General features: G+C 40.2%; 1 protein-coding gene across 1 annotated transcript in view; it reads right to left on the reverse strand.

The window, feature by feature from the left end:
- Window positions 1-26895, reverse strand: part of LOC137073721 (obscurin-like) — a 108870-nt gene that overhangs the window by 35519 nt on the left and 46456 nt on the right. Inside the window, exon 8 of the mRNA XM_067442425.1 lies at window positions 10118-10432. Coding sequence (XP_067298526.1) covers window positions 10118-10432 — 315 coding nt within the window. The remainder of the gene's footprint in view (window positions 1-10117; window positions 10433-26895) is intronic.

The following is a 26895-nucleotide window of genomic DNA, read 5'->3' on the forward strand; positions in this document are numbered from 1 at the left end:
TTAATTCTCTCAAAAAAAAAAAAAAAAAAAAAAACTTCTGGTGAGATCTTGAGAGATTTAATGTCTTTTTTATCTTCAGTTGAATGCAGGCTGTGTTTCTTTGATGTTTATTCTTAGCAGTGTTCTTGGGAGCAATTCTCAGAGGCTTGATAAATATGGGCCATAATGTATTCAGGATAATAAATTATGATATACATATTGGAAAGAAAAACACATTTTATACCATGTCTTAATAAAAAAAAATTAACAAGTATGCTGTTAACTGACCTGCCTGTATATAACCTACATTTTATTATATAATCAGCTACCATGACACTGATATATCAGTGCAAGTTATGTTCTGTTAAAACCGCTCAAACTTGTACTGTAATCTGAAAGTAGTTTAAGCCTTATTTGTGAGACCGAGGGGTTAATGTCTTCTTTTATCGTAAGTTAATTTCATAAGGCTATGGCTGAAGTCCGTTTTTTCCTTCAGTGATTCTGCTCATTATCATCAGGTGTTCATCACTTAATTCATCTCTTAATTATATCATTAACTCTAACACTGATTCAGTGTTACTTTAACACTCTGAAGATTCGGACCATGATTTGACACTGGGGATTTTGCTTTGTAGTCCTAGTTAGTCCAGCACAGTATCTACTTACTAATATGTAGATGAACAGTATTAATAATTTTGTAACTATACAAGTGTCCATAGATCCAAACTCCACATAAATAAACTCCTCCATCATCTGGTGTCACAGCTGTAATTCTCACAGTCATGAGTTTATTATGTCTGTCATTAGAAACACTCAATCTTTCTTTCTTTTTCCATGTGCTGTAAATCGTCTCAATGGAGTCTCTTCCTTCTTTGAATATGATCTTGGGATCATTAATATGATTCTGTGAATATTCACAGCTGAAGGCGGCAGTTTCTCCACTTTTCACCATCACTCTCTTTGACACTTTACAACATGAATCTGTCATTTCCATAAAGAAACATATGAGTATAAAAAAATGAAATGTTCAGCAATTTTACTACACAAAGACTTTAAAATGACTGACCTTCTTCCACACTGAGAGTCATATCGATGGACCATTTGCCATCAACCCCAATCCAGTAAGTTCCAGCATCTTGTGTGTTCAGTTCTCTAATGTAGATCATGAGGTTTCCATTTTCAGTGCAAAATAAAGTGAATCTTCCTTCTTTAATCCATTGATCATGTTTTCTATTATGTATTATTAGTGTATTCTGTTGTTTTTCCATGTATTTAGCATTGTCTTTATGCCAAGGCTTCCATGATCTAACCAGAAGACTTGCTCCAGAATATCCAGTGACGCTAAAGCATCTCACTGCACCTGTCAATCAGATTGATACTGTGATCAGAAACCTCATGAACAGAAAACAGCATCATTACTGCAGTGATGAAAGAGAAAAGCTCTGACCTGAGATCAGGTAGAAAGTCAAGAAGATGAGGAGGATCTTCATTGTGAGTTGAGTTCAGTCTTCTTTCTGCTGAATCTCTCTGTCTCTACATCTGTCTGCTTTAGTTCCTTCCTCTTTCTTCAGCTCTTTATCAGTAATGAGCAGCTTTACTGGCCCCTCCCACCATCAGCACTGACTGAATATGACATTAATCACACTGAAAGAGCGCCACCTAGAGGAGGTTACAGTGAAGGATACTGAGAGCTCACACAGGCTTCATCTTCTCTATAGAAGGACACATGACACTGATCTGCATTATATTAATATTCCTCAAGAGGGCGACAGGATATTTTTTTTAAAGTTTACTCCCAAGAGCCTGTATAAAACAATCTGATACTTAAGGTTCTTGACATTTTTATCAGTTGTAAGAAACACCAACAGCTTAGGTGGAAGCAAAGCAGATCTGACAAATACTTTATGCATTAAGACATATTTTATTTAAGACATATAATATTATAATTGTTTGATGTGGATTCAGCACCATGGACAGCAGTCATCAGAGAACCATCATCATCATTGATGAACTTCAGTTTATCTGCTTCCTTCCCTTCATCTCTGATTTGGCCAACGTTTCCTTCCTCCAGAATGATTCACTCGTTCTTTTTGAGTAAATCTGTGACATTTACATTTCATAGTTTCAGAACAGGGAAAACATGTTCTGTGTTAACTACAATACAACATAATTTTTTTTAATGAAAACAAGAAATGTTATGTTTAGTCACTTAAATTAGAAAGATAGAACATGAAGATATATACATGAACTTACATATGCCACTAGATGGAGGCAGAGGGTTCAATAAGACAGCTGGATGTGTTTACAGGAGGTGCTACAGATCTATAATTAATACAATGGTCATCACACACACTAGAGAGATTCTCACAGAGGTTTTCACAGCATCTTTCGCAATCACATCCCCAGTCTCGCTCGCTCCTCCCATGTCTCTCGCTCGTTCACCTCGCCTTATACCCCCATCGCCCCTCGCAGGCCGGGGGGTACACCCGAGACGGCGCCTACTCCCCCCTGGGTGACCCAATCTCCGTGTCTCACGCGTCTGGGGTATGGGCAGACGAGACGAGAGAAGCGAGAGACGGAGACCGAGCGACAGGACGAGAGAGTGGAGAGGAGCGAGCTCTCCGTCCCACCAGTCTTCACTCGATCCAGCACCAACGCCTCGGGCAGCCACTTGCGGTCTTTCCTCATCCGCGCTGCCTGAACTCCTCAGCACCGCGATCCCCCTCAGCCGCGAGGGCTCTTCGACAGCATGTCCCTCCTTCCTCCCGTGTTTCGGCACCAATGTAATTAAGTTCGTTGATATGGGAAGAAAGGAGGTGGGAACCGGCGAACGTTCAACAACTTTAATCAAATAAATAGACAAAACGAAAGTAAACTGCGGGCAGCCCCTCATGGACGAATGCCCGCACACACATAACAAAACTCAACGTAAAGTCCAGGCCTGGTACTCTCTCATCCTTCACTGGTGTCGCTCGTCCTTAAATGCCTCCAAGCTCCCTCATGAGAGGACTTGAGACCGGTGTGGCTCGCAGGTGACACTCTTTCGCAGTCACATCCCCTGTCTCGCACGTTCACCTCACCACAGGAGGGTTCTTTATACACTGATCAGGCATAACATTATGACCACTGACAGGTGAATAAAACAGATGATCTTGCCATCACGGCACCTGTTAGTCGGTGGGATATATTAGGCAGCAAGTGAACATTTTCCCCTTAAAGTTGATGTGTTAGAAGCAGGAAAAATGAGCAACCGTAAGGATTTGAGCGAGTTTGTTATTTAAAGGGGAAAAATGTGATGGCTAGACGGTCAGAGCATCTCCCAAACTGCAGCTCTTGTGGGCTGTTCCCAGTCTGCAGTGGTCAGTATCTATCAAAAGTGCTCCAAGGAAGGACCAGTGGAGAACCGGCCACTGACCCCTGACCCCACCGAAAGCACCAACAGTGGCACGTGAGCATCAGAACTGGACCACGGAGCAATGGAAGAAGGTGGCCTGGTCTGAGGAATCACGTGTTCTTTTACATCACGTGGATGGCCATGTTTTTGGTTTGATGAAGGAATATACAGTAAATAAAGCAAAGAGCATTTAATGATGATCTTATCACACTGACCACAGTCTCAAACAATCCTGCAAACACAGGGCTTATCCTAAAAATACAGTAAACCTGGAGGTGCTGCTTGTTCAAGTGTCATTAACAACATTCATCAATTAAATAATACAAATGTGTTATATTTAAAACATTTACAGGTGTATTGTGTCCTCGACTTGTGTACTCATTGTTTTGATTTGATTTATTCTGTTTTAAAATGTGTATTGTCATATCACACATGGATAATTGTTGATTATAAGCATTTTTCCTCAATACGTCACTTCTGGTCACAATCAATGTTCATCTTCTGTCTCTCTCTGTTCAGTCTCGTGTCTCACGATGGGTTTTCTGAGTAAGTGTTTAATAAAACTGAACTGAGACCCTGAACCTTAACCAGTTTCCTGTGACTTTGAGTTGGACGGAAAAACAGCCAGTTTTTCACACACACGCACACACTCATACACTCACACACACACACACACACACACACACACACACACACACACACACACACACACACACACACACACACACACACACACACCTCCAGTGCTCAATAGAAACTGCTTTAAATATCTGATTGATTTCCATGTGAATATTTAGATCAGTACTAAAGCTGATACTGTTACATATTTTTGTTTCTGTTGTGATGTTTTCCATGTATTTCCTGTTTTGAGTTGTCACATGTTCCTTTTTTCTCAGTTTCCCGCCACTTGTCTGTTTCTATAGTTACCCTTGTTAGTCTAGTTCTGTTCAGCTGTGTAAGTATATGTTAGTCTAGTCTTCAGTGTGTGTGTGTGTATTTAGATTCCTCATGTTCATTCCTTCCTTGTCCGGTCTTAAGTTATGTTACCCTGAGAGAAGCTAAGTTTATGGTGTTTGATGTTCCATGAGTCTGATTTGAATAAAGCCCATTTTGTTTGGAAGTCTTGGATCTCCTCTTCTCTGCTGCATCCGACACTTGTAACATCGATACAACATCAAATTAATATAAAATTGTTCAAATTTTTCTTCACAGAGTATACACTTAAATTATAAAATTACGTCAAGATATAAATCAGCTCAATATAAGGCAAGGAAAGTTTATTTTTATAGCACATTACATACACAGTGGCAATTCAAAGTGATTTAAAAAGTGCTTTAAAGCAGCCCCACAAGTCCAGAGAAAATGTGACCAAGTGTTGATGGTTATGTTTTGACATAATCTTCATGAGCTGAATCACTGATGTCATTTAGAGCCTAATCTTTGAGTTAGGTTTACTTTACTGATTATAGCAGCTCTGTGATTCTACAGCATAAGATCTGGTGTTTACAATATAATCTGAGGAATTAAAAAAATTATTCTGTTCTTAAAAAAAACAAAAGGTTTGAATCTCTTGTCATTCAGCCACACAGAGACATCAATAATCAGCGTATGAATCTCAACAATGGTGGCCATCAAAAAGATTAATAATAAAAAAGTATGTTTTTGTAAAACTATCTGTGATCTGTGAGTTAGTTGAGTCTCATGCAGTCACTGTAATCATTGATAACCATATTCCATAAAGAGCAATACAATACAGTAATAATCCCACTGAACTAGCTGAGCGACGTGTGGTAAATGACCGTGGTGTAATCGGAGTAAATCTGGTCCTTACTGAAGGAGACTGTAGCGTCACTGAGAGACTCTTCATGCTTCTGGAAACTGACAGACGTGTACAGGAGCTCAGCAGAGGGGATTGTGGGTAAATCATCATGACTGTTAATCTGAGCTGATCCAGGATCTGTGAGATAATGTCTGCAGTCTAAACATGAAGACTGAGCATGGATAAAATAGAGAGAAAATGATATTAATGGGAGAAACATCTCTTAAAGCTACACTGTGTAACTTTTTTAGTTTATTCTTAGCTAAAATCAATTAGTTCTTTCAAAAATATATGTGCTCATTAATGTACATTTACTTCTTTCAAGTAATAATGTATTCTCGTAATTTTATAATATACCATTGAAAATACATATGGGTTCGGATGGCGGTCGCCATGTGGCTCCCCCATATTGAAAGTACATTTGCCAAAGAGGGACACACCCGTAAATTCAAGCTTCGCTTTTCGCGTTTTTACACTCGATGGCACCGTGTCGAATGTGAAGAGGAGGATTGCTTAAGGCTGCTATATGATGATGGAGGATCACTCTTAAGCCCCCTTCACACTGCACGACGGACCCGCAATATTCCCGGAACATTGCCGGGTCGCCTTCTGTGTGAAAGCAACCACGTCCCGGAATTGATTACCGAATTCGACCCGGGTCGGGGACCTAGTAACATTGTGGGATATGTATCAGAGTCGCCAAGGAAGCGGAAAAGAGAATTAAGACGGCAACGCAACGGGCAAATCAACAAGACAAAAGTAAATATTGGAGTGTCCTTTCCAAGATGGAAAGAGCTCATGAGGAGCAACGATTTTAAAAAGAACGCCGACGTTGCCTGCTTTCTTCTCGACAGGTAATATTAATTCAGCCTATTTGTGTATATTGGAAGTTTTATTGTTGCTTTGCTAATTATATCATGGTGTGCTGTGCATAACACTAGAACGACGTCTAGGATAGTTTTCCTCGCGTCAATGATGAAAAAGTATTGTTTACCTTATAACATAAATCCGTGTTCTATGACGGATAACATGAGATTAATATTTTAATTGCATTATAATTTGTTTGCCTTACGCTAGTGATGTCGTACAATATACAGAATAACGATAGCACTGATAAAAGTTACTTTACTAAGATTAGCTTGCATTCGTCTGGGAACCTGATAGCTGATGATAGCAATGAAATGGTTAAAAATAACGAAAACGTAAAACTAGTATTCATTTTACATAGATTAATTTGATCATAGATCATTTGGCAAATTAAATAACTGCAAATTATAATAGTTTTCAAAAGTAACCTCATCATTTGAAGCAACAGACACCGAAGAGGTCGAACTGAAAGCCATGACTAAATCGGCCACCGTAGGAGTGGAAACGAAATCGAAATTGAGAGGAACAGAAACTATTATTCACTGGATGGTCATATACCTTTACACCACTAGATGGGGGAAAATATCACACAGTGTAGCTTTAAGCACAACTCTCTTACACACACACACACACACTGCCCCACCGTTATGTTTTTCTCCCTCTTTCTCTCGTCTGATGTCGAGGTTCTTCCTAATAACAGAGAAAGATGAACAGCAGCATCTGAGACAGAAACTCATCGAGTCTGTGAGATTTTACAGACGCTGACAGTCAGAAGATTGAAGCAGCTCAAATAACTCATTATTGTTTTGTTTCAACAGATAATAAATGATCAAACCTCGTCTCTTGTGTCTTAATTTACACACAGTCAGTGTGAATCCACCAATCAGCAGCAGAAACACACACACACCAATAATGATGATCGTGGAGAAATCTGGAACTAAAGCACAAACACAGTCCAGCGATTAATTAAATACAAATATAATACAAAATTCAGCCACTCCTAAAAAATGTCCATTACTTTTACAGAAGTGTGAGTAAAGAACGCCTTATATAAATGAAATAGTTATAGAAAGTTGTTGTAACATTGACCTCTGACTTCTGTCATAAAGCGACTACTGTAACTGAATTACTCTGCAGTAACATGCGTGTATTTTAGTCTCTCCTCTGCAGATCTGCTTCATCTCTGTTTCTGTCTCTGAGTCTCATGCGTCTCACTGTGGGTTTCCTGAATAAAGACCGTAAGTTCTTCACAGGTAAACTAAACTGAGACTCTGAACCTTCAGCTCATTTCTGTGGTTTTAATCTGAAGTAAGAACAGCCTGTTCATCACAACCACAGTGAGAAGCCTTACTGTACACAGTGATACAAATAAAAGAGATATAATAACATAAAATAACACTTCTGCACGACATGAGTAAATGCAAGATATGGTACTCAACAAATTTAACCAAGAAGAAGAGTGGAAAACATGCCACAATCACACTCAATCCTATAAGCTCAGGTTTTTTTCTCTGAGGTCCTCTGAGCTAGCCGATAATTATCATATTCATCTCTAGAGAAAAAGTTACTGATATCTCACGGTTCAGTTGGTGCCAGTGGTCAGAAGCTGATTCAGTGAATGAACTGACTGAGTTTGATCCAGAAAGGGTTCATACATAGGGGAATACAGTGGGGCAAAAAAATTATTTGGTGAGCCACTAATTGTGTAAGTTCTCCCACTTACAAAAATGAGAGAGGCCTGTAATTTTCATCATAGGTACACTTCAACTATGAGAGACAGAATGATTTGCAAATTATGGTGGAAAAAAATTATTTGGTCAATAACAAAAGTTAATCTCAACTTTGTTATAAACCCTTTATTGGCAATGACAGAGTTCAAATGTTTTCTGTAAGTCGCCACAGGGTTTTTACACACTGTTGCTGGTAGTTTGGCCCCTTCCTCCATTCAGATCTCCTCTAGAGCAGTGATGTTTGGGGCTGTTGCTGGGCAACACAGATTTTAAACTCCATCCAAAGATTTTCTTTGGGGTTGAGATCTGGAGACTGGCTAGGCTACTCCAGGACCCTGAAATGCTTCTTATGAAGTCACTCCTTCGTTGCGCAGGCAGTGTGTTTGGGATCATTGTCATGCTGAAAGACCCAGCCATGTTTCATCTTTAATGCCCTTGGTGGTTGAAGGAGGTTTTTACTCAAAATCTCATGATACATGACCCTATTCATTATTTCCTTTACATGGATCAGTCGTCCTGGTCCCTTTGCAGAAAAACAGCCCCAAAGCATGATGTTTCCACCCCCATGCTTCACAGTAGGTATGATGCAACTCAGCATTCTCCTCAAGTTGACAAGTTGAGTTTTTACCAAAAAATTCTATTTTGGTTTCATCTGATCAAATGACATTCTACCAGTCCTCTTCTGGATCATCCAAATGCTCTTTAGCAAACTTCAGACGGGCCCGGACATGTACTGGCTTAAGCAGGGGGACACGTCTGGCACTGCAGGATTTGAGTCCCTGGCGGTGTAGTGTGTTACTGATGGTAGCCTTTGTTACTTTGGTCCCAGCTCTTTCCAGGTCATTCACTAGGTCCCCCGTGTGGTTCTGGGATGTTTGCTTACCATTCTTGAGATCATTTTGACCCCATGAGGTGAGATCTTGCGTTGAGCCCCAGATCGATGGAGATTATCAGTGGTCTTGTATGTCTTCCATTTTCTAATAATTGCTCCCACAATTGATTACTTTACAGCAAGCTGCTTACCTATTGCAGATTCAATCTCCCCAGCCTGGTGCAAGTCTACAATTTAGTTTCTGGTGTCCTTTGACAGCTCTTTCAAAAGAGGTGAAGCTATTTCTTCGCCAATGTAGAGTTTGGAGTCTGACTGTTTGAGGTTGGGGACAGGTGTCTTTTATACGGATAATGAGTTCAAACAGCTGCCATTAATTGATGTTTTATAAACTAATTTCGGGAGAACCACATTCAGACAATTAAAATGAATTACACACAAGTGGAGCAGGCTCAGATAATTAAACGTAATTGGACACAAGAGGAGCACATTAAACTAATTAGTTAATAAATGATAGAAGGTGTATATAGACAGCCGGTTTACCTTCCTGTCATTGACAATTTCGTAGCATCCCCCCACCACCCTCTCCTCACCTACTTAATTAAACTCCTATAAATATCACAACAATCATAAGGTTTACTCTGGGTTTGGGCAAACATTTCTGAGCCCGGAGTCCTCCCCGGACAGCACGCCAAATACGCATAATCTTTACTCTATTTATTTGATGTAAGTGTGAACTCATGAATACAGGTAACGAGTGGAGGACAGAGGAGTCTCTTAAATCTAGCTTTTTTTGTAGGTGACCAAATACTTATTTTCACCATAATTAGCAAATAAATTCTTTAAAAATCACACAATGTGATTTTCAGTTTTTTTTCCCCTTCTCATTATATCTCTTATAGTTGAAGTGTACCTATGATGAAAATTACAGGTCTCTCTTATCTTTTTAAATGGAATAACTTGCACAATTGGTGGCTAAATAAATACTTTTTTTTGTCCCACTGTATATTTACTTTCTGTAAGCGTATACTGCTAACATTTATATTTTATCCATTAGATGACTCTGAATAGACGGCATTTACTACAATGAAATGCTCTGAATTCACTCACTGATGATGTTGAGCTGAATGCTGGTGGTCAGGGAGATGAAAGTCAAATATGTGTCTCTGGTTTCTGCTCCACACCAGTAAACTCCAGCATCTCTCACGCTCACATTACTGATGCTCACTGTAAAAACTCTCTCTTCATTTCTCTCAGATGAACCACTCATTTGTGTCACTGTAGATGTGCTGATGCTTTGGCAGATGTGATTATCATCCTCTTTGCAGAAATAAACTTCATGTTCCTCTGGGATCTGACAGGTGATGTTGACTTCTTCACCAATATAAGCAGATTTACTCACACTCTTTGGATATTTTGCATCTATAAACCAAGATTACAATTAAATTAAAATCAGATCAGATTCAAACATGCCAGCTAAAGTATATTGTGCTCCTCACCGTGTGTGACGTGCAGCTGAAGTTCAGTGAAGCTCTCAGTATAGTCAGACACATCCACTCCACACCTGTATGTTCCTGCATCTGCAGCTTTCAGCTCTCTAAAAAACACCATCAAGACTCCTGCTCTGGTGTCGTCATATAAAGAAACATCTCCATTCTCCATCCATTCATCCTGAACTCCTGGATTCTTCCTCTCTGAACATCCATCTGACTCTTTACAGATGTATTTTGGCCTGGTTTTGTATTGAGGATGTTCACACTTGATCATCACACGACCTCCTGAGTGGCCAGTCACTCGAGACACGCCCACTTTAGCTGTCAACCACAAATATCATAAAATCTCAAAGAAAATTATAATTGTTTGCCAGATTTTATTTAGATTTTTTTTTCTACTCACTCATGATGTGCAGATGGACAGTTTTAATAATGGAGTAACTGTACGAGTGTCCGCTGATCCAAACTCCACATAAATAAACTCCTCCATCATCTGGTGTCACAGCTGTAATTCTCACAGTCATGAGTTTATTATGTCTGTCATCAGAAACACTCAATCTTTCTTTCTTCTTCAATGTGCTGTAAATCGTCTCAATGGAGTCTCTTCCTTCTTTGAATATGATCTTGGGATCATTAATATGATTCTGTGAATATTCACAGCTGAAGGCGGCAGTTTCTCCAATCTTCACCATCACTCTCTTTGACACTTTACAACAGGAATCTGTGATTTATAAAAAAATATTATTTTATAATTAAAAAAGATTGGAAAAAATTTAACTACACAAAGACTTCTTAAAATGACTGACCTTCTTCCACATTTAAAGTCATATATATCCGCCAGTTGTGAAGGACTTCGATTGCGTATCTTCCAGCGTCACGTTGGTTCAGTTCTCTGATGAAGATCATGAGGTTTCCCTCATTGTTACGAAACAGTGTGAATCGTCCTTCATTAATCAATTTATCATGTTTCGTATCATTTATTATTACTCTCCACTCTGGTAATTTGGCCACATATTTAGCAAAATCACTGAACCAAAGTTGCTGTGAATCAACCAGAAGACTTGCTCCAGAATATCCAGTGACGCTAAAGCATCTCACTGCACCTGTCAATCAGATTGATACTGTGATCAGAAACCTCATGAACAGAAAACAGCATCATTACTGCAGTGATGAAAGAGAAAAGCTCTGACCTGAGATCAGGTAGAAAGTCAAGAAGATGAGGAGGATCTTCATTGTGAGTTGAGTTCAGTCTTCTTTCTGCTGAATCTCTCTGTCTCTACATCTGTCTGCTTTAGTTCCTTCCTCTTTCTTCAGCTCTTTATCAGTAATGAGCAGCTTTACTGGCCCCTCCCACCATCAGCACTGACTGAATATGACATTAATCACACTGAAAGAGCGCCACCTAGAGGAGGTTACAGTGAAGGATACTGAGAGCTCACACAGGCTTCATCTTCTCTATAGAAGGACACATGACACTGACTGAATATGACATTAATCACACTGAAAGAGCGCCACCTAGAGGAGGTTACAGTGAAGGATACTGACAGCTCACACAGGCTTCATCTCATAGACAGTAAAAGAAATGGACTGAGCGATCCCATTGACGTCAACGGCGAAAAAATGAAGTCAACCTAGGGGCACTCACTTCCTGATGGCTGAGCGAACTGCGCAGGCTCAGACTGAGCTTGAGGACGTAGATGTGACGTGAGCCTCCTGTCTGACAGCTGTAGGTCTTCTAGTAGTTGTGGAAAGTGAAATCTGAATCACGTTGTTTAAATATTTTCTCCCGTTGCTTTTGGCTCACTATGGGCTTCTCCCCATTCTTCTCCCTTGACTTTATCAGACTTTATGTCTCCACGTCCCCCCGACTGTCTCATAGACAGTAAAGATTGCCTGCGAGCGTCTCCTCAGGTAATTTCTCTACTGTGCGACAGAGTCGCGTTGGTTATGACGCAATCGTTAGCCTATTTTTACAAAAAACAGCTTCAACGGGGCGATAGTGTAAGATACAAGGTAACGGAGCCTTTTATACATTTTCGTGTTTCTTTAGAAATAAACAATGGAGAAATGGAGTCTTTAAACGCCTCTGATGTAAAGTTATTCACTGTCAAAGTGACTCAAAAATGAATGGGAGTCAATGGGATGCTAACAGCAGGTGAGGGCTTGGTTAGCAATGGCCGCCCCTAGGGGTGGAACGCTTTCCGAGCGCTAGATTACCCCCTTGCTTCATCTTCTCTATAGAAGGACACATGACACTGATCTGCATTATATTAATATTCCTCTAGAGGGCGACGGGATATTTTTTAAAGTTTACTCCCAAGAGCCTGTATAAAACAATCTGATACTTTGGGTTCTTGATTTTTATTAGTTGTTTGAAACACCAACAACTTTTTTAGGAGAAAGCAAAGCAGATCTGACAAATATTTTATACATTAAAAACATAATAATAATAATAATAATACTGTTTGATGTGGATTCAGCACCACGGACAGCAGTCGTCAGAGAAACATCAGCATCATTGATGAACTTCAGTTTATCTGCTTCCTTCCCTTCATCTCTGATTTGGTCAAAGTTTTCTTCCTCCAGAATGATTCACTCGTTCTTTTTGAGTAAATCTGTGACATTTACATTTAATAGTTTCAGAACAGGGAAAACATGTTCTGTGTTAACTACCGTTCAACATAAAAATAAATTGCAATGAAACCAAGAAATGTTGTTTAGTCACTGAAATTATAATGATAAAAGATGAAGATATATACATGAACTTACATATGCCACTAGATGGAGGCAGAGGGTTTAATAAGACAGCTGGATGTGTTTACAGGAGGTGCTACAGATCTATAATTGATACAATGAACATCACACACACTAGAAAGATTCTCTAGAGGTTTTCACAGCATCTTTTCAATACCTATAAAAAGTTCAATGCCTTTACTGCCTCTTTAAATCACACTATCCCTCAATACATTTTATAAAATATTTATGTTCTTCTGTTTTATATTCTGAAAGGTTGAAGTTTGCTGATAATATGTTTATCCAATTTTACCATTAGGAACTGGCCAGCACTTCATTGCATTGTGGGGGAGTTTTGCACATTAAAATATTCACATTTCCTTCTGAAAATCTAGTTTTATATGTAGTTAGAAATAAGTCAATTTGAATTTGTCATTGTGTTTTAGGTGTCAGTGTTTAATGTTTATTCTACATAATGTTTACACCTGCATGTTTTTAAAAACCGATTCCAAACAAGTTGTTGTCAGCGCTCAGTTCAGAAGCTGCATCTCTGATGGTATGGGGTTCATGAGTGTGTGTGGCATGGGCAGCTTACACATCTGGAAAGGCACCATCAATGCTGAAAGGTCCATCCAAGTTCTAGAACAACATATGCTCCATCCAGACGTCGTCTCTGTCAGGGAAGACCTTGCATTTTCCAACATGACAATGCCAGACCACATACTGCATCAATTACAACATCATGGCTGTGTAGAAGAAGGATCCGGCACTGAAATGGCCAGCCTGCAGTCCAGATCTTTCACCTACAGAAAACATTTGGTGCATCATAAAGAGGAAGATGCGATAAAGAAGACCTGAGACAGTTGAGCAACTAGAAGCCTGTATTAGACAAGAATGGGACAACATTCCTATTCCTAAACTTGAGCAACTTGTCTCCTCAGTCCCCAGACGTTTGCAGACTGTTATAAAAAGAAGAGGGGATGACACACAATGGTAAACATGGCCTTGCCAGAACTTTTGAGATGTGTTGATGCCATGAAATTAAAAATCAACTTTTTTCCCCCTTAAAAGTATACATTTTTTCAATTTAAACATTTTTTGTAATCTATTTTGTATTCTGAATAAAATATTGAAATTTGAAACTTCCATATTATTGTATTCTGTTTTTCTTCACACTGGCCCTCATTTATCAATCTTGCGTAGAAACGGGCGTATATGTTGGCGTAAGATTATGCTTACACTCCTCTCACCGCCTGATTTATGAAGCTGTGCTCACCTCTGCAATCCAGGTGTATGCAATACCTGCACTTGAAAAATGCCGCGGCTGAAAACGATCGTCATTAGAATAAAACGCCCCTATATATTTAAGTCTCCGTCTCCCCCACGCCATCATTTTACCCCATGGACACACGGAAGACGGCAAAGAAGCGAAACTTCTCCGATGTGGAGATCGGGCGCGCTCAATCATCTCACTAGTCCACTAGTCAGGGCACTGATTAGGACAGAAGTCAATGGGCTGACTCCCTGATCAGTGCTCTGACTACTGAACTATTGAGATGATTGAGACGCGATTTTCCCATCGGAAGTGGGAAAAAAACCCGAAATTGTTTTATTTGGGAGTTTAAAGAGTGAGAATAAAGGCACCCACAAAAACAAAATATGGACCTAAATTACGAGTACTGTTAATAGAGTGGAGGTTGAGAAACGCACTCCAGCAGTTTAAAGCTGTTTGGATGAGAAATTAGGCCGTGCATTATTTTACAGCACATGTTTTGAAACAATTAGCATTTAATTTCGTATCACGGCACATGTATTGGGGTGTACAGTGATAATGATGTGATGTGGCGGACCATTCATTCACATTAATAATTACATGACAATTTGTAAGATTCTTTTTATTATATTATTATGATTTTTATTATTAATTACGTTTATTGTTATTTAGAAGAAGAATGCCGTTATTATTTATTTTATTAATATTTAAAAGAAGAATGTAATTTGTATTATTTTGTCAGTCTGAATTATTCAGTCCCAGTCCGTGTGCAGCTGCCGTTCAGGCTCGCAACTGGAGGAATACATGCCTCAAATGCTTTGGTAGCCTCACATAAATTAAACATTGAATCTATGTTGCATAAAAATAAACACCGAAGTTTATAATTACTATGTTGTTGTGGTTTTTTACAGTGGGTCATATAGCATATCTTGCATTTTGTGGTGTTATTGTTTTTCTGCGCATTTTCCCACTAACTCAAACGTGCGTACACCACCTCCTGAGCTGGCGTAGGATTTGAGCGTGTGTGTGTGTGTGTGTGCGCGTGCGTACACCACCTCCTGAGCTGGCGTAGGATTTGAGCGTGTGTGTGTGTGTGTGCGCGTGCGTACACCGCCTCCTGAGCTGGCGTAGGATTTGAGCGTGTGTGTGTGTGTGTGCGCGTGCGTACACCGCCTCCTGAGCTGGCGTAGGATTTGAGCGTGCCGTACGCCAACGTCCATATTGATAAATCTCAGAGTCACCGTGGGTTTGGGTGTACGCAAGGTGTACGCTGGAAATTTGGTGTACGCACTTTTGATAAATGAGGGCCAATATGTACAGTGTCCCAAATTTTTTAAAAGATATTTAGTGATTCACGAGCCTCAGCGCAACTTTTAGGTAAACCAATAAAAATCCTCCAAACACTTTGTGTACTGTAATTAAAAATATTCTGAAGACATATAACTTAGTTTAAATTTAATTGATTACTGAGAGAACATCTTTCTCACTGATCTTCCTGAACACACGACTGTTTTCATTCAAATGGCCGTGTAGCACTCAGCGCCATATAAGGAGAAAGGAGAGGGGTCAAAACTGAACTTAATTGGCTCTTGTGTATATGTTGTCATGTCATATAAAAGGTTCTATATACACTGATAAGGTGAACACTGACAGGTGAAGTGAATAACACTGATGATCTCTTCATCACGGCTCCTGTTAGTGGGTGGGATATATTAGGCAGCAAGTGAACATTTTGTCCTCAGAGTTGATGTGTTAGAAGCAGGAAAAATGGGCAAGCGTAAGGATTTGAGCGAGTTTGACAAGGGCCAGATTGTGATGGCTAGACGACTGGGTCAGAGCATCTCCAAAACTGCAGCTCTTGTGGGCTGTTCCCGGTCTGCAGTGGTCAGTATCTATCAAAAGTGCTCCAAGAGGAACAGTGGAGAACCGGCCACAGGGTCATGGGCGGCCAAGGCTCATTGATGCACGTGGGGAGCGAAGGCTGGCCCGTGGGGTCCTATCAAACAGACGAGCTACTGGAGCTCAGACTGCTCCAGAAGTTAATGCTGGTTCTGATAGAAAGCTGTCAGAATACACAGAGCAGCTCAGTTTGTTCTGTATGGGGTGGCATAGCCGCTGACCCATGATGACCCCTGACCCCACCCATGCTGACCCCTGACCCCGCCGAAAGCTCCAACAGTGGCACGTGAGCATCAGAACTGGACCATGGAGCAATGGAAAAAGGTGGCCTGGTCTGAGGAATCACGTGTTCTTTTACATCACGTGCGGCCGGGTTTTTGGTTTGATGAAGGAATATACAGAAAATGAAGCAAAGAGCATTTAAAGGGTTAATTCACCCAAAAATGAAAATTAGATGTTTATTTGTTTATATAAAAGGTCATGGTAATATAAGAATATCCTATAAGTTTCAGAGCTGAAAACTTCCTTGTTAGTCAAAGAAAAGCTTTTAAAGACACCAGGCCCAACTAAAGGTCTTGTGCTTCTACTGACGTCAGTGCGTGACGAAACACCGCCTCTACCACGCTTCTGATCCAGTAGCCTCGCCCACCGAGCTGCGAGGAATATAGCATTCCTGGTTGCTGAAGAACACAGTCGCTGCATAAGCTTCCTCCTTATCCTAATATTAGGAATGAGTGGTTGAACTTTATTTTTAATGAAGTTCCAGCTCAAAGACATGTTCACTTCAGTTCACTGTGGGATCGTTTGTAAACTAATCTCTGGTCGATGCTGGATTTGTAGACATTTGAGATTAGAACACAATGTATGACCTATACACACAGCAACGGTTGAGTTAAACGTCTTCATTTGTGTTCTACTGAAGAAACAAATACACCTACATGTTGGATGCACTGGGGGTCAACAGATAAACATCTAACTTTTATTTTTGGGTGAAGTAACACTTTAATGATCTTTATCACACTGACCACGATCTCAAACAATGCTGTAAACACAGGGTTTATCCTAAAAATACAGTAAACCCGGAGGTGCGGCTTGTTCAAGTGTTATTAACATAAAATGTATAACTTACATAATACACATTTTACATTTAAAACATTTACAGTCTCATGTCTCTCTGTGGGTTTTCTGAGTAAGTGTTTCAGTAAACTGAGCTGAGACCCTGAACCTTCAACAGTTTCCTGTGGCTTTGAGCTGGACGGAAAAACAGCCTGTTCTCACACACACACACACACACACACACACACACACACACACACACACACACACACACACACACACATACATACACACACACACACACACGTCTGGTGCGCTATCTTTCTGGGGACTCGCTATAGATGTAATGGTTTTTATATACTGTAAAAACCATATATTATATCCCTCTACAACTGCCCCTAAACCTACCCATCACAGGAAACATTCTGCATTTTTATTTTTGCAAAAGAACTCATTTCTTTTAAAGATTTATAAGCTTTTGAGTCCCCATGAGTTTGTGTGCATTCAGGCTGAAGTCCCCACCCGGCTGGAAAAACATGTACACACACACACACACACTCACACACACACACACACACACACACTCACACACACACACACACACACACACACACACACACACACACACACACACACACACACACACACACACACACACACACCTCCAGTGCTCATTAGAAACTGCTTTAATTACTATAAAATATCTGATTGATTTCCAAGTGAATATTTAGATCCGTACTAAAGCTGATACAACATCAAATCAATAATATAAAATCGTTTCTAATTTTTCTTTTTCATAGAGTATAAACTTATTCATTCAATATACTGTATTTATGGATTTTTATGTAAGGTAAGGCAAGCTTATTAATATAGCACAAACACAGTGGCCATTAAAAGTGCTTTATACAGAAATTTAATACAAATATTCAAAATAAGAGAATCAAATCAAATATATATATATATATATATATATATATATATATATATATATATATATATATATATATATATATATATATATATATATATATATATATATATATAAAACCTGATTCCCCCCTATCTGGAGTCAGGAGAGTCAGGTTTCCGATTGTACTATTTATATTTGTCAGGTAACTGTGTGTTTAAACAGTACCCTTGCAGACAAATCTTCCAGTTATGCTGTTAATGCTGTCATTGTAATGCCCCATCTGCAAATCAAATATAATGTAAAAAATATATATATATATATATATATATATTGTAAGATTTTAAATTACATCTTTGGACAGTGAACAAAAAACAAGACCAATGGTATTTTCTGTAAGTGTCACTCAGGGGTTTTATTTCCTGTCTTCATCACGACCTCAGATAAACTGAGATGACAAACTATTTAAAACATGAAAGAAGCAACATGAGCAGCAGCGGAAACTTTAAAGACAATGATCAAACCAAACATTACATCATGGATTATAAGTAGATTTTAAATGAATTGCAAGCATTAAGAAATGTAAAAAATAAAAGTTTGTTTTTGTCAAACTGATCTGTGAGTTAGTTGAGTCTGACTGTAGCGTCACTGAGAGACTCTTCATGCTTCTGGAAACTGACAGACGCATACAGGAGCTCAGCAGAGGGGATTGTGGGTAAATCATCATGACTGTTAATCTGAGCTGATCCAGGATCTGTGAGAGAATCACGTCTGCAGTCTGAACATGATGACTGACCATGGATAAAATAGAAATAAAACGTATATTAATTGATATATTAATTGTGGAGAAACATATCATAAGCACAACTCTCACAACACACAAACACACACAAACACACACACACACACACACACACACACACACACACACACACACACTGCCCCACCGTTGTGTCTTTCTCCCTCTTTCTCTTGTCTGATGTCGAGGTTCTTCCTAATAACAGAAAGACGAACAGCAGCATCTGAGACAGAAACTCATCGAGTCGGTGAGATTTTACAGCCGCTGACAGTCAGAAGATTGAAGCAGCTCAAATAACTCATTATTCATTTGTTTCAACAGATAATAAATGATCAAACCTCGTCTCTTGTGTCTTAATTTACACACAGTCAGAGTGAATCCACCAATCAGCAGCAGAAACACACACACACCAATAATGATGATCGTGGAGAAATCTGGAACTAAAGCACAAACACAGCCCAGAGATGAAGGAAATAATACAAATATAATACAAATTTCAGAATTACTTTTGTAGAGTAATTTGTAGATTACTACAGAAGTGTGAGTAAAGAACACCTTATATAAATGAAATAGTTATAGAAAGTTGTTGTAACATTGACCTCTGACTTCTGTAATAAAGCGACTACTGTAACTGAATTACTCTGCAGTAACATGCGTGTATTTTAGTCTCTCCTCTGCAGATCTGCTTCATCTCTGTTTCTGTCTCTGAGTCTCATGCGTCTCACTGTGGGTTTCCTGAATAAAGACCGTAAGTTCTTGACAGCCAATCTAAACTTAGACTCTGAACCTTCAGCACATTTCTGCGGTTTTGATATGAAGTAAGAACAGCCTGTTCATCACAACCATGGTAAGAAGGTTTACTGTCCACAGTGATGAAAACCAAAGAGATATAATAACATAAAATAACACTTACAAAATGTTCAGGCAGACAATCTGCACAACACGAGTAAATGCAAGTTACGGTACTCAACAAATTTAACAGAGAAGAAGTGCGAAAAACATGCCACAATCACACTCGATCCTATAAGCTCAGGTTTTTTTCTCTGAGGTCCTCTGAGCTAGCCGATAATTATCATATTCATCTCTAGAGAAAAAGTTACTGATATCTCACGGTTCAGTTAGTGGCAGTGGTCAGAAGCTGATTCAGTAAATTAAATGATTATGTTTGATCAGGAAAGGGTTCATATATACACACTCTCAGAACAAAAAGGTACAGTGGAGGTACAATGTTGATCATTGGGTAACAAAACATATAACTGTACCTTTAAAGGCACTCAATTGGTCCTTAGGGTACAATTATACCATTGTTTTCCTCAGTTCGGTCCTAGTGAGCCGCTGTCCTGTGGAGTTTGGTTGCAACCCTGAAAGACGTCTGTAAATGCACTTATTGAGAATTAACAGGTTTAGATTTTGATGTTTTATCGAAAAAGTTTCCTCACCATTATGGTGATCAGTGTTTCCTTTAGTTGGGCAGTTTGACTTGGATTTTTAAGCGAGTTTGTGGCTTTTGTTACAGTGTAAAACACATAATTGTTCAAAACAAAATATGTATCATGAAGAATAAAGTTTGATTAAACTCATCACTGAAAAAAAAAAAAAAAAAAAATAATAATAATAATAATAATAATCACCAACAATACTTTCTTGCCACAGATCAGACATTCAAAATTATGATTTTTAAAAAACATTCTAAGGGGGAAAGTTTAAAAAGATGCACACAAATATCTAAAATCAGCATTCTTGATAATTTGTGTGTGTCTAAACTCTAAACAAACTCACATAAAAATCCAAGTCAAATTGTCCAATTAAAGTAAAAATACTGATCACCATAATGGTGAGCAAACATTTTCAATAAAACATCAACATCTAAACCTGTTAATTCTCAATAAGAGCTTCTATAGACGTCTTTTAGGGTTGAGGACAAACTCTGCAGGAAAGCGGCTCACTAAAACCGAACTGAGGAAATCAATGGTATAATTGTACCCTGAGGACCAATTTTGTATCTTTAAAATTGATTGTGTAGATTTAAATCTTTAAATCACACCTCCAAAGTACCTTTTTTGTCTGTGTAAGGAAAATCCCAAATAAATATTGTGAAAAGGTACAATATTGAAGACACCTTGTGCCAGACTCTAATCAGCTAATTCACTCCAAACACCTGCAAAGGCCTTTAAATGATTTCTCAGTCTAGTTCTGTAGGCTACACAATCATGGGAAGACTGCTGACTTGACAGTTGTCCAAAAGACGACCATTTACACCTTGCACAAGAAGGGCAAGACACAAAAGGTCATTGCAAAAGAGGCTGGCTGTTCACAGAGCTCTGTGTCAAAGCACATTAATAGAGAGGCAGAGGGAAAGAAAATATGTGGTAACCAAAAAAGTGTCCAACCAATAGGGATAACCACACGCTGGAGAGGATTGCGAAACAAAACCCATAAAAAAATGTGGGGGAGATTCACAAAGAATGGACTGCAGCTGGAGTCAGTGCTTCAAGAATCACTACGCACAGATGTTTTCAAGAAATGGGTTTCAGGTTCGCATTCCTTGTGTCAAGCCACTCTTGAACATCAGACAGCGTCATAAGCGCCTCGCCTGGGCTAAAGACAAAAAAAAAGAACTGCTGAGTGGTCCAAAGTTATGTTCTCTGATGAAGGTAAATTTTGGATTTCCTTTGGGTCCCAGAGTCTGGAGGAAGAGAGGAGAGGCACACAATCCACGTTGCTTGAGGTCTCGTGTAAAGTTTCCTCATTCAGTGATGGTTTGGGGTGCCATGTCATCTGCTGGTGTCGGTCACTGTGTTTTCTGAGGTTTTAAAGCGCTTCATGGTTCCTGCTGCTGACCAACTTTATGGAGATACAGATTTCATATTTCAACAGGACTTGTCACCTGCGCACAGTGCCAAAGCAACCAGTACCTAAAGGTGTCATGAACTGGCTTTTTTTATTTTTTATACTGTTGTCTGAGCTCAACTAATTATGTCCGTGTGGTTTTTACGCCGCATTCACACGGGGCGTAGGCGTTAACGCTTCCCATTTACTTTGAATGGGTGACATCATCCGTTGCCGAACTGAATTGTGGGTTCCGTCGCGGCGCTTCACTCGCGTTGCAAGCGGCAGAAGTTGAAGAATTCTCAACTTTTCAAGCGCCAGCGCAGGCGTCATCCAATCAGATCGCCGTATGCAAATATCCTACAGCAGACACTAGCCAATTGCGTTCATTACTGCTCCGTGAACCATCCAGACCATAGACCGTTAAAAATCCAGACGCAGCTCCTGGACCACTACGTGGTATTCTTCCCGCTGTTGGCGCTTTTTCAGGATTTAATGTACTTAACAGCTTCGTGCACCTGTGCAGTGCGCTGACAACAACTACACGGGCAATCTCACTCGCACATACAACCAAAAAAGGCGTTTTTTTGTGTTGTGTTTTGGTCCAAGCGGCAAGTTAATGTGATTGGCTGTTGTCACTATGACGATCGCGTCAGCACCCAGCTTCAGCCACGCCCTCCGTCAAGCGTTAACGCCTACGCCCCGTGTGAATGCGGCGTTACATTCAAAAACACCATAACTAATAAGTAATAGGCTATTTTCAACACTGGTTTTGAGGCTGTCTCCTGAACGCTGGGTTTTGATGGGCGTGTCACTGGAGACTTGGAAGTAAACGCCCACGACTAGGATTGGAGAAGATTTGCATATTTAATGAGCTTTAGCTCCTGTCAGTTCACATGAGGGAGGGATTGATTTAAGAGCGAGACCAGAAAGATTCTCTCGATCACAGGGCTCGTAAACGTCTTCATCAAACAAACACAACGATTTATTTCTCAATCACCTGCAATTGATTGGACTATTATTTTTGTATTACATGGCCCGCACACACACAAACACACACACACACACACACACACACACACACACACAAACACACGTGCGCGCCCTTTAAATGTCAAGTCAACAGAGAGTTAACAGCACAGGAATATTATGAGATTCATCGGTCTGCCAACAGGCTTCCTTTTTGGTTGCCCTCTGGAGAACACAGGTACGTTGGGCTTTGTGAGCCCTGGCCTATACATGTCTGAGTCCGGCGTGGTAAAGGTATGTTCTGTTAGATAAGTACACATAAGCAAAACGATCTATAACAATGCAGTACTATCACATATAAAAACACGTTTTACTCACATAAGTGTATTGGACCATTCCTGTTGGATCCAAATCCAGCATCAACCTGAGATTGGTTTGCAAAGTGAACACCTTGTCTTCCCCACTTGAGCTGGAACTTCATTAAAATAAAGTTCAACCAAACATTCCTAATATCAGGATCTGAATTGTTATTCCACAACCAGGAATAGCGCAATATCTTAATCTTCCTCAGCATGTTTTTTTGTTGTTGGCCAGCACGAGCCGATCACCTCCCTGATTCGGTGGGCGGGGCTACTGAATTCAGGGTATATGCAGGAATCCTGAAGTTAATTTCAATACCTTTTTAAGACTTTTTAAAGACCTTCTCAAAATATTTTAAGACCCCATCGCACTTCAAGTTCTAATCGGCAACAAACCTTTAACTTAATAAACAGTTGTAGTCGAATGTAGACTTTAAATCTCTATCATAGGCCAATTTTGTATCGTTTTTATTGCATATCTGTTTCGCAACATAAGGAGGGCGACACATTCCCTGACTGCGCATTTCGCAAAATACATGACGTCACCCGTAGACGGCGCACACCAGGGATGGAAAGTAACTTTTTTTAAAGTCTACCACTCAATGTTTTTACAGCCACTTTTTTGTTTTTAACTGACAATGTGTAACTGCATGTGAAAATTAATACTACAAGCTCTACAATACTTAAGCAGTTTATTTAATCTCAAGTTTCAATGAAATACTGACATTTTCTCTTTCTCGCTTATACACACACAAAACATGAACTGATATACATTTCATTAAATAAGTAGGGCTCTGTGTGCTCTTTTTTTACCTGGATGTGGCATTTGGAAGATTTGCGGTCTTTTATGGCTTCCAGTTTTATGGTTTTTAGTCCCAACAAAGAAAGCGTGTTGACAACATACCGAGCAGAACATTGTCAGTAGGGATGCACCAAAATAAAAAATCTTGGCCAAAACCAAAGCCAAAAACTGGAAAATAAAATTCAAACTAAAATGTTTAACTCGACCTCACTCATGTGTTCATTAAATAACAATGTACATGCCTACTGGCCTGCAGAGAAGGACAGAAATTGAATAATGTAATCAAATGTAAAATAACTGCATATTTAACTGTTTAAATGAAAGATTAATCCTTATTAAACATATAAAAGCTATTCAATCAAGAGCATTGTTTAATGTCAAACTAATTATAAGGACATCACTCAGGCAGCAGTAAAGGCTACTGCGCCTTTAAGACCTGAGGCAGGGATATGCTCGTCTTTCTCGACTGTGCATACTATACAGTTCACTTAAGGCATATTCAGACTATGTCTGCTAGGATACTCATCAAGATGGACATGTTGACATACTTCTTGTGTGAGTTTGTCCGTTTAAGTGCAAGACTTGAAAGAGAACTCAATATTTGCGCGCTGTGAGACGAGCGCGCGCTCTCGGATGATGCGCGAGTCTCACAGCGCGTCTTCACGCGAGTGATGACGGAGAAAACGACTGGTCATATGCGCACATACGGCAGCACTCGCATGCATTGAACAAAGTTTACAAAGAGGTGAAACAGCTCGGTAGGTGAAGCGAGTTTACCTGCCACAACTCAAAATCAGCCGCATTTGGCTGGTGGCGGTGCTAATTTCCACCCCTGGTGCGCGCGCTCCGAGCCGATCTCAGACTGAGTACTCTATTGTTTTTTAATACTTACGGGGATGAAAATAAATATATTCATAAATACTTTTTGGAGTCAAACTCTTTTGACAAAGCTTGAACAAAATTCTTTCAAAATTTAAGACTTTATAAAGCCGTGATAAGACTTTTTAATACTTTATAAGGGTCTTAAATTTCCCAAAATTGATTTATCACCTTTTAAGACTTTTCAAGACCCCGCGGATACCCTGGAATTAGACACGCTGTAGAGGTGTGTTTCCTCGCGCGATGACGTAAAGATGCGCACACAGTGGTTTTCTGGGCTTGGTGTCTATAAAAACTTTTCTTTGACTAACAAGGACGTTTTTAGCTTTGAAACTTACAGGATAATCTTATATTACCATGAACCTTTATATTTCAAAAGCTCAAGAGAAAGTTGATTTCTCAATTCATCACCACTTTAAAGGTCCCGTTCTTCACGTGTTTTTGAAGCTTTGATTATGTTTAAAGTGTGCAATATAACATGAGTTCATGTTTCGCGTGTAAAAACACAGTATTTTTTCATATAATTGACTTATCTGTACAGCGCTGTTTCCTCTGTCCTAAAAACGGCCTGATGATTTCCTTGTTCTATGAAGTCTCTCCTTCAGAAATACGTAACGAGTTCTGATTGGGCTAGCGCTTCCCGAGATGTGATTGGACAGCAGCTTAGCGCACTTTGCCCGGAAAGGTCCCGCCTCTTACCATAACGGGGAGATGCAAGCGCTGAATGCACGCTCTTCTCCACGTGGGAGAGCAACAAGACCACGCCCCCTATTGCGTGTTCTTGTGGGCGAAGGGTTAGTCAGCAAACGGTTCTAGTGACGTCATTACATCCCTGCACTTCCTGCTGTAGTCCAAACCGGCCGTTCGCTGTAGGCTTTGAAAGGGAACTTCTGTTAAATAAAATATTTCGCTTGGCATTGAACTTTGAGCTTTATAATTTTACAGGTATTATTTATGCTCTAACAGCAACATTACACACTAACTAAAGTTTGAAAGATGGAGTCGCGAAGAACGGGACCTTTAAGGACCATGGTATCCATGTTCTTAATTGGCCAGCAAACTCGCCTGACCTTAACTCCATTGAAAATCTATGGAGTATTGTGAAGAGGAAGATGCGATATGCCAGACCCAATAATGCAGAGGAGCTGAAGGCCACTATCAGAGCAACCTGGGCTCTCATAACACCTGAGCAGAGCCACAGTCTGATCGACTCCTGCCACACCGCATTGATGCAGTTCCCTTTTGGGGAACTCGAGCTGCATCGAAACGCTGTGAGAACGCCTCTGTGTTAATGCGTCGTGAAGCGCGTGTAGAACCATTCCATTGGAAGATCGATCGATCGTCGGCTTTATGACGTCATCGACCGGAAGCTATAAAGCGTCCGTGAAAACAAACAGGAACTAGCTTCTGTGCCTTCAGCAAGCGATCTGTGTGAACCTGTCTGTCTATTTGGTGTTTTTGTCTGTCTATTTAGAAGAATTTTCCACCCTTTTGTTAAATATTCCCTATATTAACAAAAAAAGAGAAAATAAATAGATCGAAATGGCGAGTGATAGCAGCAGTTAGTTTAAGAGGTGTGTTCATCCCTGCCCTCGCTACATCACGGGTGGGGATACACACTCTCTTTGTGTTGCCTGCTTGGGAGCGCAGCATGCCCAGGCAGCCCTCGAGGGGGCTGCTTGCGAGCATTGTGAAAGACTACCGCTGAGAACGCTGCGCTCCCGCCGGGCACTCTTTGAGGAGGGTGCCTCGGCTCGTGTTCCCCACGGCTCTGGTCCCGCTGCTGCCGAGGCAGAGCGGAGACTGCAGTCGTGGGGTTCACAATTGGACGTTGCAGAGGGGTTAGAGACGGGCGCTGCCTTATCTCTGCTCTCACCTGCACCGTCCAGCGGCTCTTCTCGGGGCTTGGAAGCACGCATGGCAGTTTCTTCCCCCCCGAGAGAGTCGCCGGTGCTCCAACTCTCCAGCTCTGAGGAGGTGGACGTTGAGAGCATCGCGACTGAAGATTCGCCAATTCAGTCCCCTGCGAGTGAGGAGCTCGTTGAGGTTTTGACGCGAGCAGTGGCCAGATTAAACATCGACTGGCCCACTGAAAGATCAGAGGCAGGAAGAAAGCGTGCTAGTAAATTAGACAAAAGATTCCTGCCCTCTCGCGCTTCAGAACCTCAGCGCCGGGGCCTGCCGTTCTTACATAATTTGCACACCGAGGTGGCAAGATCATGGAAGAGACCGTTATCATATCGTGTCTTCAGCCCGCAGACTTCGGTCAATAGCAACAT

Source organism: Pseudorasbora parva, chromosome 4 (genome assembly GCF_024679245.1).
Source record: "Pseudorasbora parva isolate DD20220531a chromosome 4, ASM2467924v1, whole genome shotgun sequence".
NCBI classification, from domain to species: domain Eukaryota; kingdom Metazoa; phylum Chordata; class Actinopteri; order Cypriniformes; family Gobionidae; genus Pseudorasbora; species Pseudorasbora parva.